This window comes from Squalius cephalus (assembly GCF_949319135.1).
Source record: "Squalius cephalus genome assembly, chromosome: 19".
Classification (NCBI taxonomy): domain Eukaryota; kingdom Metazoa; phylum Chordata; class Actinopteri; order Cypriniformes; family Leuciscidae; genus Squalius; species Squalius cephalus.
The window spans coordinates 35,685,379-35,699,637 of NC_137140.1; the positions used below are offsets into that span (position 1 = coordinate 35,685,379).

The following is a 14,259-nucleotide window of genomic DNA, read 5'->3' on the forward strand; positions in this document are numbered from 1 at the left end:
AAGCAGAAAGCTAGGAAATCTTTGTCGGAGGACCAACGAAAGAGGAAACGGGAGACTGACCGAGCAAGAAGTCAGACTCGAGTAAATATATCGGACCGGCTTTTTCAGAATGGGGAGAACTGAGAGAAACAGAAGCCTGCAAAACGGATGCTGATCCTGCTGTTGCACTTGTAAGTTAAGTATCTTTGGAATAAACTGTGTTTAATATTTAAATTTCAAGTAATTGTGACCTCAGGATGTTTGCTATTGTCTGTAAAGTTTTTTTATTATGATCGCTGTCTGTTAGGGGCTTACTAGTACGCTAGATATAACTTTGATGTTAGCATTGTCATAGCAAACACGTTTGATTTCTGTAGTTGTTTGGCCGTTCCTCTGTCGGTTTTATTTGTGTAACTTACACTTTTATTTTATGTCACTAAGTCAACGCGTCTGATAATAGGCAATAAACATGTTGCACATATCATGATCGAGCTAGAAAAAACGTTCTGATGTTTTCTTAGACAAGCAAAGGTAAACCATCATTCTACCAGATGAACTTATAGACCTTGCTAATATAACTTTAGACAAATATTAGCCTCCGATATATATATTTTTTTTATGCTCATGCCCACTCTCCCAAAAACAAACAAACAAACAAACACGAAAGCAGTAGTTCGCCTCGTTCATATCGTTCGTTCCCGGTAAAAATACTAGTATGCATGACAACACAATAAATAAAAAAATCGCCATCAGTTGGAAAGAAAGTATTGCTTTACTTGCCTCGGTAGACATAACTGGTTTTGAAATAGCCGGTTCCTCTGCTCAGCTGGGTTGACAGCTGATCAGCTGGGTTGCTCGTGGCAAGGGGGGAGGGACAACAGCTTGTTTTTACGACAGAGTGTTTGAAAGCATTACACTACCAGACACTAGGGGGAGCTCGTAGAGAAAAAACACTCAGACTTGCATAGTGTCCCTTTAATAGGGACTTTAAGCAACAGCTGCGAATGGAACGGCTACGGCGACCGGAAGTATGCTGTCACACCGCCGTAGCCAAGAATGTAAAAATCACTAAGCAACCGTAAACAGGACAGCGCAACGCGGCATTAATTCATTTATTAATCAATCGTTAAAATTAGCTTAAGTTTAAAACATATTAACACATATTATATAAAAGACTAGTGGTACAATCATAAACTGATGCAATTACAATGTCATATGCCATAAAACATAACATTTATTTACCTAATCTCTCACGTTGTAGGGACTCCGGCAAATCAGCTGTTCTCCCGTGGTAGACCGTTACAGTGGAACGTCGCAAAGTAGCAGTTAAATTCGCGCATGCGCAATACAACGCCAGAATGCCGTTGCCGTTCCACCAGAGGCTGTTGCTTAACCCTTACTTATAAAACGGTTAGTTCCAATCCTTGATTCTGATTGGTCAATAGCTCTGGTTTATTCACGATAAAACACGACTCTGACCGCTTCACCCAACGGTTCTATGTATCACTACACAACACCCTTAGCAACCACTCTTAGCAACTTAAACACGTTTAATCTCATTGATATTGTTCATTGAAGCTGGAGTAGAGTATTGTGAGCGATCGAGTAAGCGAGTGTACCTGCATTTACAGTAGATATAGCATTGTCCTTCAGGTCAGTCCTATATTCATAATAAAAAGATCCGTTTGAATGTCCGCTGCGATTTCTTGTCCTTTTAACAGTTCAGGGGTTTTCCGTGCCTATAGTCATCTATCAGTTGCGTCTTCCTTCTCCGTGATCACAAGTTTGAGTCCTTTCAATATAAAAGTCTTCTCTACTGACTGACACACTCATAAAGACAGTCTTTGTCTCCATCTAATGGCGAAATAATGTATGTAAAGTTAACTTCTGTTGCTGTTTACGGGCAGGGACTATTTTTTCCAGCGGAAGGAAGGCTTTTAGTGATTTTACTTCATGAAACTAGCATAGATACATATTTTTCAGCTTTAATATTTGTATTGTGTGGTAACCGTTTTATAAAAGCAATAAGGTACTCGAGGCTAGTGCTGTATCGTGGATAAATCACGCCTGACTGAGCCGAACAACGCCCTATCATATCTGATATGCAATTTTTAAAGACTCTAAATGATGAACATAACCAAAACTTTACTGATAAACCTGTCACACACAGTCTATTCCAATCCTTCTGTCTCTGACTGATAGTTTAGACTGTTTTATCAAGTAAAATTCTTTTAGTTTAATTGTACAAACGTCCTCTTTCAGCTCATGCTTCACGTGTCTTTCTACTGTCAAATCTGCTCTGATTATGTTTGATATTATTAATAATAATAATAATAATAAGATGAACACTTCCTGGACTGAAGCAACTGAGCTTTACTTGATTATCCAAACATAATTTTATAGGAAAATCAGGAGTATCAAATATGATCATCAGGCTTTTGAGGAAGGTTTATTCATCTCTCAATCATCATTGTATTGCATTGCATTATATGTTTTAAAACTACAGAGCTTTGATCATAAAATATCATCTTACTAAGCCATTATTGGCAGATATTGATATTTATATGCATATTATAAGTTTCCGCTATAAAGATCTAATTGATTTACATTACAAGCATCATAATTTCATCTTTTTGTCCATAGAAATATCAGCATCTGCAGCAAACTGCATATCATAACTCAGTTCTCTGAATAAAATTGAGCTGTTTCTGAGCTCATGATTTTCCAAGTAAAGCTCAGTTGCTTCAGTCCAGGAAGTGTTCATCTTAAAATATTACTAATAATATCAAAGTTATTCTTATGTTTACCTTAAAATCAGTGCAGATTTCACAGCTGGTGGACTTTTGTATAATTATACTAAAAGATCAGCGATAAGTTGATCCATCAAGATATGAGCTTTTAAAGAGATATCAGTTTCGCTGAGATTATGAGATCTCTAGATCTCTTTATATGATCTCTCAGTTTGAGTCTCTGAATAAAACTGAGCTGTTTTTCCTCCATATTCTCACTATATCAGACTATATGAGCCATAAAAGTCAATGAACAAAAAACACATATGCAAACTTTTGTGATATGTTGTCAAAATGTTCAATAAACTGCCATTGCATATAAAAATTAAATTTTTTGAGTATTTTGAGTGTTATTTTTAAAATGTCAGGCTTTAACTAAACTCTGAGCGAACGATTGAGCCGGTGTGAGCGAGACTCACCTGTGTTCGAGTTTCTTGCGGTTAACACACATGGCTCTCTGGTAGCCCTGAGCCACACACACTTTATGACGACTGCATCTCACCTTCTGACACGGATCCTTCGTAGTATCCAGACCTGCAAAAGCAGACAGTGAGATCCTGCACATGTTCATCTCTGTTGGTGTTTGAGCATGAGAAAGGTTTCGGGAGTTCTTCTCTATATCAGTGTCAGTGTTTCTGAACTCCTGAAACGCCTCCATTGTAGTCTTGAGATTCTTCCGGGAACGAACACGTCACAATATTCCTCATTATAATAATTCATGCGCAGAATAAAGGGGCGGGGCCTGGTTGAGTTAGTTAGTAGTGTGTTAAACTGGAGGTTATGGGAAGGGACGGGGTATTTCCCAAGCACACTCAAAGCGCTCGACCAATCACAACACACTGCTCCAGCCGACCAATCAGAGCACAGTGTGCTTTTCAGAAGGAGGGGCTTCATAGAGACAGGAAGTAAGCAGAGGTGTTACTAGCTGCGTTTCCATTACCCGTCAAATTGCGCGAATTGAAGTTTAGCAAAACTCTCATATATCGCTAAAAAGTTTTTACGCTCGTATGAGGTGGTGCAATGGAAACAGTTTTTGCGCATTTACAGTCACCTGACGTAGATGATGTTTGGACAGATGGAACATCAGTTAATGGAAACGTCATCATTTCGCTATAGTTTTTTCAACCCGTTGGACCCCATTGAAGTCACTATATGGAGAAAAATCCTGGAATGTTTTCCTCAAAAACCTTCATTTCTTTTCCACTGAAGAAAGACATGAATATCTTGGATGATGTGGGGGAGAGTAAATTATCAGGAAATTTTCATTTTTAAGTGAACTAATCCTTTAAAGTCAGCATGAAACTCAATTTGTGCTCGTTTTTTCTTCCCTATTGTGCCGTATAATCGCTACTGTGTCCTTATAAAAGTTACAGGGATCTGATCATCTAAATAAAGCACGAAAAGCAAATTTTACAATCTCATTTATGGAAAATGAGCTGAATCTCTTTTTATCCCGGCACTCGTTATGAATAATTCAAAACTAGACTCGAGGAGAGAAAGAAACCTCAGCCCAGGATAAAGAAGAAGGGATCCGGCTGGAGAATATCCCATCTGTGTTCTGTGTGTGTGTCGGTACACTGATAAACAAGACCAAAGACAGAACAACACACACCAACATGAATCAGAACCAGAGAGACGGGATCATCCATTCCCAGGAGAAAACACACGACTCGCTGAGAAAACTTGTTTTCCTACAAATATTAGGAAAGACAGGAAAATATGGACCATGACGAATGATGATTATTCAGATTCTTCAGAGATGAACAAACTGTGAATCTGACGGGATGTTAACAGTGTCATGGTATTATCTGAAATAGTACAGCAGTTATTTCATATTATTGAATGGAATGTAAATACTATAATAAATTAATATGACAACATCATTCAGTATCATAGAGAGTTTCCACGTCTTTTTACCAATGAAGGTCCATGATATTTTCAGTAGTTTGTATGATTACTGGATACATTGACAATCAAAACTCTTAAAAATTACATTGATGGAATGTTTAACTAACTAACTAACTAACTAACTAACTAACTGACTGACTAACTAACTAACTAACTAACTAACTAACTAACTGACTGACTAACTAACTAACTAACTGACTAACTAACTATTAACTAACTATTAACTAACTGACTGACTGACTGACTGACTATTAAATAACTAACTATTAACTAACTACTAAATAACTATTAACTAACTAACTATTAACTAACTATTAACTAACTAACTAACTAACTATTAACTAACTAACTATTAACTAATTAACTAACTAACTAACTAACTTTCATGTGCTTTTGTCTTTTTCGTTAGTTTTTTATATTTCTATTTTTACAGTTATTTTTTATCTCAGTTTGTCATTTTAACACTTCTACTTAAACTTTATTTGAAATTTGTTACTTGAAATTTATTTCAGCTAGTGAAATAGTTTTTTGTAATTTAATTTTTATTTAATTTATATATTTATATATATATATATATATGTGTGTGTGTGTGTGTGTGTGTGTGTGTGTGTGTGTGTGTGTGTGTGTATATATGATTTCTATTTTAAGTTGATGCTGTTCTTTTTTTTTACTTTCTATTCATCAAAGAATCCTGAAAAACAAAATTTATCTCAGTTTCCACAAAAATATGAAGTTTTCATAAATGTAAATTTCATAATCATAAATTTTTCTTGAGCATAGAACATTTGAAAAGTAGCTGACAATACTGGAACTTCAAACGGGACGGGATCTATGGTCAGATTAAACAAAAACATTCGCTTTTTTGGCAGCAAACACTTAAGAAGGGTTTGGTGCACACAGGGATAAAAAATTGCCCCATGTGTAAACTGAAATACTCTGCTGTATCTTTAATGCTGTGGGCCTGATTTTCTGCCAGAGGTCCTGGACATCTTGTTCAGATACATGGCATCACGGATTCGATCAAATACCTACAGATAAAAAATCTAAACCTGACAGCCTGTGCTAGACATCTTATAACGGAGAACAGGATGGAGAGATTCTGTATGGAGGAATGGTCTCTGATCTCTGGTCAGGTGTTCTCCAAACTCATCAGGCATTATAGGAGAAAACTCAGAGCTGTTCTCTTGGCAAAAAGAGGTTGCAAAAAGTATTTAATAAAAGGGGGCAAACATTTTTTCCCAACATGTTTTGGAGAAAAACATTTATTTCATAATGTGATTTTCCCCCCACTTTCAATTATTTTACTTCAATGAAAGGTTAGATTTTTGCAAATTTTTTAAATAAAATATCAAAAGGATTAAAAATGCAGATTTATTTTTTACAGCCATATTTGATCATATTTACCAAGGGGGCAAACACTTTTTCACATCACTGTACATGATCACATTCACATTACCAGATGCAGAACACGATCGCTATCATGGCTCTGATGTCTCTATTCCACACTCTCTCTCTCTCTCTCTCTCTCTCTCTCTCTCTCTCTCTCTCTCTCTCTCTCTCTCTCTCTCTCTCTCTCTCTCTCTCTCTCTCTCTCTCTCTCTCGCTCTCTCTCTCCCTCTCCCTCTCTCCCTCTCTCCCTCTCCCCAGGGTTATTATGGTGAAACCCCATGAGGTGTGTAATGTCAGTGATTTTTCAGGGCTGTGTGACCGCAGACGGGCCGAATCATCTTTCGCTCTCGGCTCGGAGCGGCGCTGGAGGCGTTTCCATAGAAACATGAGCAATTTCTGCACTATGATTTGTAGCACACTCACAAGCTTCATAAATTCACGCCGCTCCTTCTGAAAGCAGCCGAGAGCCACAGAGGAAAAGGGTGTAAAGTGTCAAAAGCGTTTGATTTAGCGCTCTAAGCTGCCTATCCTTCTGGATCTACACGCGTTTCTCTCGTTCTGATTCCCAAAGGCCTGTAGTGACAGCGACAGATGAGGTGATTACACATCTGTGACCCTGGACCACAAAACCACTCACATGGAGCAATTTTATGACATTGAGATGTATACATCATCTGAAAGCTGAATAAATAAGCTTTACATTGATGTATGGTTTGTTAGGATAGGGCAATATTTGGTCGAGATGCAACTATTGTAAATCTGGAATCTGAGGGTGCAAAAAAATCAAAACATTGAGAAAATCTCCTTTAAAGACAAATATAACCCTGACAATATGAACCCTGTCTTAGTTCTGCGAATAGTAAGGAAACGTTCCCTTTGATCTGCAAAACGTTACAGGGAATGTTACTTTTGAATGAACATTCTAAAAAAGTAGCAATATTTAAAAATGATGGACGAACATCCAACTAAAATATTTCAGGGGGGAAAAAAGATTCCATCCATGATGTATAACTAATGTCATCTGAAAGCTGAATAAATAAGTTTACCATTGATGTATGGTTTGTTAGGATAGGACAATATTTGGTCGAGATGCAACTATTGTAAATCTGGAATCTGAAGGTGCAAAAAAATCGAAACATTGAGAAAATCTCCTTTAAAGTTCTACATTTATGTTGGCGATTGTGCTGCATTCACTCACAGAAATACATGTTTTATATATTTACGGTAGGAAATTTACTAAATATCTTCATGGAACATGATCTTTACTGAATATCCTCATGATTTTTGGCATAAAAGAAAAATGTATAATTTTGACCTGTACAATGTATTGTTGGCTATTGCCACAGATAAACCCGTGCGACTCGAGACTGGTGACGTGATCCAGGGTCAATGTATGGGATTTTATCCATACTAAAATCTGGCTGCACACAATTTTATAATGTTAAAACACCATTATGTCGGAGTCACGGTAAAACACGGTTCATTTGACCAACGGGAGCGACTGAATTAAATTATGCAAAGCAAAGCCTGTAAAAACCTCTGGAATGAATCAAGATCCCCGTTTCACCCTAATTAATCTGCGGTCTCCAACAAAAACCTTTTCCGATCCACTATCTGTGTGTGTGTGTGTGTGTGTGTGTGTGTGTGTCTGTGTGTGTGTGTGTGTTCAGTCCCGCTGGGTCTGTAATTACTGCCACATTAGACAGGATTTCAGACAGTAATGTATAATTGTCTGCAGGTCGTTAAGTGAATATGACATCACTAGTTTAGGGTTAATGGCCGACGGCAGACGTTCTCCACTAATGGAGGATTTGAGGATTTTAAGGAATTTAGTATTCACTGTAAGTAGCATGAAAATGTCTCGGGATAAATATGGAAAATGCTAGAAAAGAGATGTCTTACGCACTCACCAGAGGAGCGAGTCTGATCTGCAAGTGTTACAAAAGCATTACATTCATTACAAAAGCATCGCATGTCCGTCAAACATTTATTATTTTCTTATAACAGCAATGTGAATTTTTTGTTTACTATAAAATACTGTAATGCAATAATTTTTTTTTTTTTGGTCCAAATCTCACTATTAACTATGACTTTTGCCTCAAACTCCTAATTACTGCTTATTAATAGTTAGTAAGGTAGTTGCTAAGTTTAGGTATTGGGCGATTAAGGGATTTAGAATATAATCATGCAGAATAATGCATTAATATGTGCTTTATAAGTACTAATAAACAGCTAATATCTTAGTAATATGCATGATAATAAGCAACTAGTTAATAGTGAGAAATTGGACCTTTGTTGTCTTTGAGCAAAATATAATTATAAAAATATATAATATATATATATATATTATATAAATATAATTTTTTTCTTTTTTTTTCTTTGATGTTGGTGTTGACATGATAAAGTGCAGTGGAGAGTGCGTTACGTTACTCACTTTCGTCAGAACCCTGTGGAGTTTCCAGCGTGCGGATGTAGTCGTCCTGATGAGAAACACAGGAGAGAAATCATTATATTTCATATATGTGACGAATGCATTAAAAATCAGGCATTTTTCCCTCATCTAGACATGATCAATTTAAATGTTCCCTTGTTTCTAATAAAACTGCTGAACATTCATTTATTATACACAATATTTACTCTAAAACACAGTTACTACACAAATGTACAACTGTGCACATGAATCAGGGCGTTGTTGATTTTTCCTGTGTGGAGTTAGATTCACGTGTTATTGATTTGATCAGACCCAGCTAACAAAAAAATCTCCAAAAATGTTTTGCTAACTTTCCTATTATTTCTTAATGTTCTCTGAATGTTCAAAACATCCATTTTTTATTTATTTTTTTACTCCTAGCGGGGTTCGTACAGATACTGTAAAATGAAATTCCAGGACTTTAAGCACTACTTTTCTGGTTTTAAATTTTAAAAAAGGTAAAAAGAATTTAAAAAATAAAGCAATAAAAGCAAAATGGTAGAAATAAGATTGATTTTCAAGGACTAAAATCAGAGATCTCACTTATCAAACAATATCTTTATTATCATTCAAATTCTAAAAAAGGTAAATAAACAAAAATACACACTCATAGCCATGCGAGACGCCTCTATATCAGACGGACTGCAGATTTAGCATTTTGAGTGAAAAGATTTTTTTACAGATGAAATTAAACACTTATTTCACATATATTGTCTTTCAATAATTCAATCGCTTTTCAAGTACCTTTTCATAAATATGTCCGTTTTCAAGACTCAACTTTCAAAAAGTCCAATTCAAGCATTTTAAGCAGCTTTTATACGTGTAACGCTGCATGCAGGGAAGCTGAAGACAGAAGACTCAGGTTCTCACAAAACACTAATAAGTTTAATTCTTACTCAAAAAGCACGCAAACAGGCAGCGCAAACACACCTCAACATAACAGAGACTGGACCAAGAGTGAAAGTGAAGGTGAGGGTGAGGCTTAAATAACACACTGAAACCAGCTAATAAATGACACACAGCTGAAACCAATAAACTAATAATGACGGTAACCATGGAAACTGAACAAAGGAACAGGTGAAACTCAGACATGAACAACACAGGGAAACAGATTCATAACCCTGAAACCCCAAAAACAAATATAACCCTGACAATATGAACCCTGTCTTAGTTCTGCGAATGGTAAGGAAACGTTCCCTTTGATCTGCAAAACGTTACAGGGAATGTTACTTTTGAATGAACATTCTAAAAAAGTAGCAATATTTAAAAATGATGGACGAACATCCAACTAAAATATTTCAGGGGGGAAAAAAGATTCCATCCATGATGTATAACTAATGTCATTTGAAAGCTGAATAAATAAGTTTACCATTGATGTATATGGTTTGTTAGGATAGGACAATATTTGGTCGAGATACAACTATTGTAAATCTGGAATCTGAGGGTGCAAAAAAATCAAAACATTGAGAAAATCTCCTTTAAAGTTCTACATTTATGTTGGCGATTGTGCTGCATTCACTCACAGAAATACATGTTTTATATATTTACGGTAGGAAATTTACTAAATATCTTTGTGGAACATGATCTTTACTTAATATCCTCATGATTTTAGGCATAAAAGAAAAATCAATAATTTTGACCCATACAATGTATTATTGGCTACTGCCACAGATAAACCCGTGCGACTCGAGACTGGTGACGTGATCCAGAGTCACATTTGCTCATAACTTTGAGAACCTTGTCAGAACGTTAGCCAAAGTTCTGAATGTTGAATGTCAGTGATTGGTCTGAACACACACACACATCTCACACACACACACAGATACCAACCTCCACTTCCTTCAGCGACGGGGGGGCAGGGGAGGAGAAAGAGAGAGAAAATGAGATGTAAATTCAGAAACATGAAAGAGGACAGATCTACGCCTCACATCAGCTTTAACCGTCATCTATTAATATGATCTGGGAGAATAAGAGCCGAGGGATTTCCTCAGATTACTGAAACAACACGAGAGCAATGCAATGCCAAAATAAAATAAAATAATAAATAAAATAAAATGCTTCAAGGAATCGTTCAATCAAAACATAACATTTTGTCATTATTTACTCATTATTATATCCTTCTAAGTTTGTTTGTTATTTACACTGAAGGTGAATTTCCAGCTTTTAATGTAGTTTATGTGTCTATGTGGTGTTTTTAATAAGCTTAAACCATGTGTAAGTTCATAAGTCGACAGCATTGCTGAGTATTTCCTCCTTAAAACTGCAGTGAATCAAAGACAGTCTCAAAAACACGCTTTGAAATCGCTGGTGTTTCTGACGTCACAAACTACCTTGTAACCAATCAGATCAACGTGTGATCGCCAACCAGTGGATCTCTGAGCTGAGTGAGTGAGTGGAGGCGGGGCTCATTTGCATATTCATAGAACCGCACATACTAAATGAAGCAAGGGTGTCGAGTTACAGTCGAGGTATTTTAAGGCATAAAGAATTTTTTTTCAAGTAAAAAAACGTTTAAATATGTAATTTTGCTGATCAAAGATGAGTTTTAAGAGATAAAATGATTGACTACAAACTACTTTAAGTTTGGTTCTACACAAAAAGCAACACATAAACCTGTAAACTCAACCTATTTGTAGTGTTTTTCAAAGTAAAATGTGATATTGAAGTGGAATAATACAAGTAATATGTGAAAATTAAAAAGAAAAAAAAGTGTTTAGAGTAACGTGCACAGGTTAATAATTCACAAAGAGACCAGGAACATGAATGAAAGTAAATTGTGATTTCATGATGACTTTGAAATACTGTCTAGGTTTGTTTAACAAAACATTATGCTCTCGGTGCGGCTTCAAAGCTGGAAAACTGTAATCCGCGAGTTTGCCTGTAGACTGCATCAAACGCTGAAGCCTGAACGGTGACAGTGTCATCAGACACACAGAGAGCGACTTCAGCTCTGATTTCTCATTATGATGTTGTCGAGCTCCCGGAGCGAATCCTACTGGGAAGCTCTGTTGAAATTTACATCCAATAGAATTTGCATGCTTCCCGCTGCGCCGGTTCTGCACATGCATGCTAATCTGACATTCACACATCCGTACGCGCCGCTTCTGCCAACACAATCAATTTGAGATTTTGTAGCATTTAGGAGCTGCGCTGTTCAATTAGACGCAGACAAAGCCCTTGAGAACGAGCAAAATGTAAACCAAAGCAGAAAAGAACAGATTGACACTGGAGCTCGATCAATATGGGTTTCTCAACGGCTGGTGCCAGATCAATCTCACAATGTCCAAATATCTGCTGATTAATCGGCCGAGGGTCAAAGTTTGGCTGACTACATCAATAACTGTATCACTATGTGGGTAAAAAGCTTCATTTTTCATTGACATCTATTTAAAAATAGATAAAAATTGAAAAAAAAAAAACATTGGCTTGTCAACGAGTGGATCTCTGAGCTGGGTGAGTGAGTGGAGGCGGGGCTCATTTGCATATTCATAGAACCGCGCATACTAAATGAGGGAAGGGTGTCGAGTTACATTCAAGATATTTTAAGGCATGAAAAAAAATTTATCAAGGAAAAGTTTTTAGAGATAAAATGATTGACTACAAACTACTTTAAGTTTGGTTCTACACAACAAGCAGCACATAAACCTGTAAACTCAACCTATTTGTAGTGTTTTTCAAAGTAAAATGTGATATTGAAGTGGAATAATACAAGTAACTTATGAAAATGAAATAGAAATATGAAATAATTAAAAAACAAATTGTTTAGAATAACATGCACAGGTTAATAATTTGCATGCATTAATTAATAATTAAAAATTGTATTCTGACTAAATTCATTGCATGCAAAATTACCCTCAAAATTACAGTTTTAACATAATAAAATGTGATGCATATATGAAACCAGTAAGATTTCTCAACTCAAATCGTGACAGTTTATTATTATCCGTTTTTTATTTAAATAATCATGTTTTTAAAATGCGTTTATATAAACTCGCTGTGAAAACGATTACATTTATTCCGTTCAAAAGTATGAACATGGTTAAAATATGGCTAGATGTAGATCAAGCAATATTCAGTTAGTTAAAGATTGAAAGAAATTTGATTTATTGATGACAAATCAATAAATCTGTATTTAAAAGGATAAATGAATCCTTGTTAAAGTTAGTTATTCAGTCAAGAGCAGTCTTTTTGTCTTTAGTTGATGAACATTAATGGCAGACGGCAGCAGGTTTATTAGGCTGCTGTCACTTTAAGAGCGAATGCACGGATCCAATATACTGATACACATGTGCTTTCTTTCTCAACTGTTATGTTCACTTAAGACCTAACTGACTATATTTACAAGGATACTCGCAAGTACTGGCATTTTCAAGCGCAAGAAGACGTGAAAGAGTTCAATTCAGTATTCGAGCACTGCCTGAGACGTGGATTTCTGATGTTTGTGCACATGAAACCTCCCACACAGCGCATGAGTGATGAAGTGAGTCGATAGTTTCACTCATCAACACGATTTTTACGTGCATTTGATGCTTGCCGAGTGTTAATTTTAGGCCCTGCATGACTGACAAATATGCATCATTAAATGTATTAGTCGTTTTTTTAAAACATTCTTTTTTTTTTTTGCTATTTGTATTGTTGTTGGTTTTTTTTCAATTTTATTATTATTATTATTATTTTCTTCCTTATGTTTTTAATGAGTAATCATAAAATCGATGTAACAGTGATTGTCAAATTGTTGGATTACCTAATATAAACATTTTAAACACAAAGTAATGGATATTTTATATGCAATTCACATACATAATTTACATTTAGGTCTTTAGTGTTTTGGATAGTCACAAGCGGAGGGTAAAAAACCCTGGTGAGATTTCCTCATTGATGAACTAAAGACAGTGTCTCCCAGTGATTGACAGAATCAGAGCTGTGAGTGACAGGCTGATGACCCCGCCGGTTCTGTAATGAAACCCGTCCACAAACGCAGCGCTCCTCAGATTGCTCTTCACGTCACTGTCAGTCTGTGATCGGTGCGGTTTCTCCCCGAACGCTTCTCTCTGCAGTGGTTTCATTCTCAGAGAAAAGCATATTTTCGCAGCAGATTAGCTTTGCTCCAAACCCTAGCAAGTCGTGTTACTGTCTACATAGGGAACTACTTTACAAGGCAGCATCCTAAAAGAAAAGCCATCTCAGAAGTGACTGATTCAAAGCACACAGGCACACAACTTCACTCGAATCAAAAAAACATTCAAATATTGAGTAAAATAGTCCATTTGAATTAAATATTAACAATTTTACCAATGTTTTAACTTTCTTAACCCTCTGGTGCTCTTCGTGTGTCAGTCAAAAATTACCTTTTTTTTTTTTTTTATGACATGATTGTACTATATTTTATTTTGAAAAAAAAATAAAAATGAATTTTATTGAACTAAATTATATTTACGCTGTATTTATAATCCATTTATTCACTTTTTGAGCATAGACCTGAAAATGTATTTAATTTAATTAAAACTTAAACTGTGGTAAATCTTGAATGCTTTAGAGCAACAGACTGAAGTTTGATCTCTTTTTAAAGACACTTGGCAGATTATTGCTGAGGTGAAAAAAGTTTTAAAAAAGTGAACTTTAAAAAAGTTACAGGATTTTACGTTTATTGTTTTGAAAAATGCACAAAAATACTATTTAAATTTTTTATATAAAAATATTAGGGCTGTCAAACGATTAATCGCG

General features: G+C 35.8%; 1 protein-coding gene across 2 annotated transcripts in view; it reads right to left on the reverse strand.

The window, feature by feature from the left end:
- Positions 1–14,259, reverse strand: part of LOC307146871 (testican-2) — a 43,488-nt gene that overhangs the window by 12,835 nt on the left and 16,394 nt on the right. The window contains exons 2-4 of one of the 2 annotated variants that reach the window (XM_079851196.1): positions 8,500–8,545; positions 7,976–7,993; positions 3,188–3,302 (exon numbers count right to left, since the gene is read on the reverse strand). In XM_079851196.1, coding sequence (XP_079707322.1) covers positions 3,188–3,302; positions 7,976–7,993; positions 8,500–8,545 — 179 coding nt within the window. The remainder of the gene's footprint in view (positions 1–3,187; positions 3,303–7,975; positions 7,994–8,499; positions 8,546–14,259) is intronic. The other variant, XM_079851197.1, reaches the window with a different exon arrangement.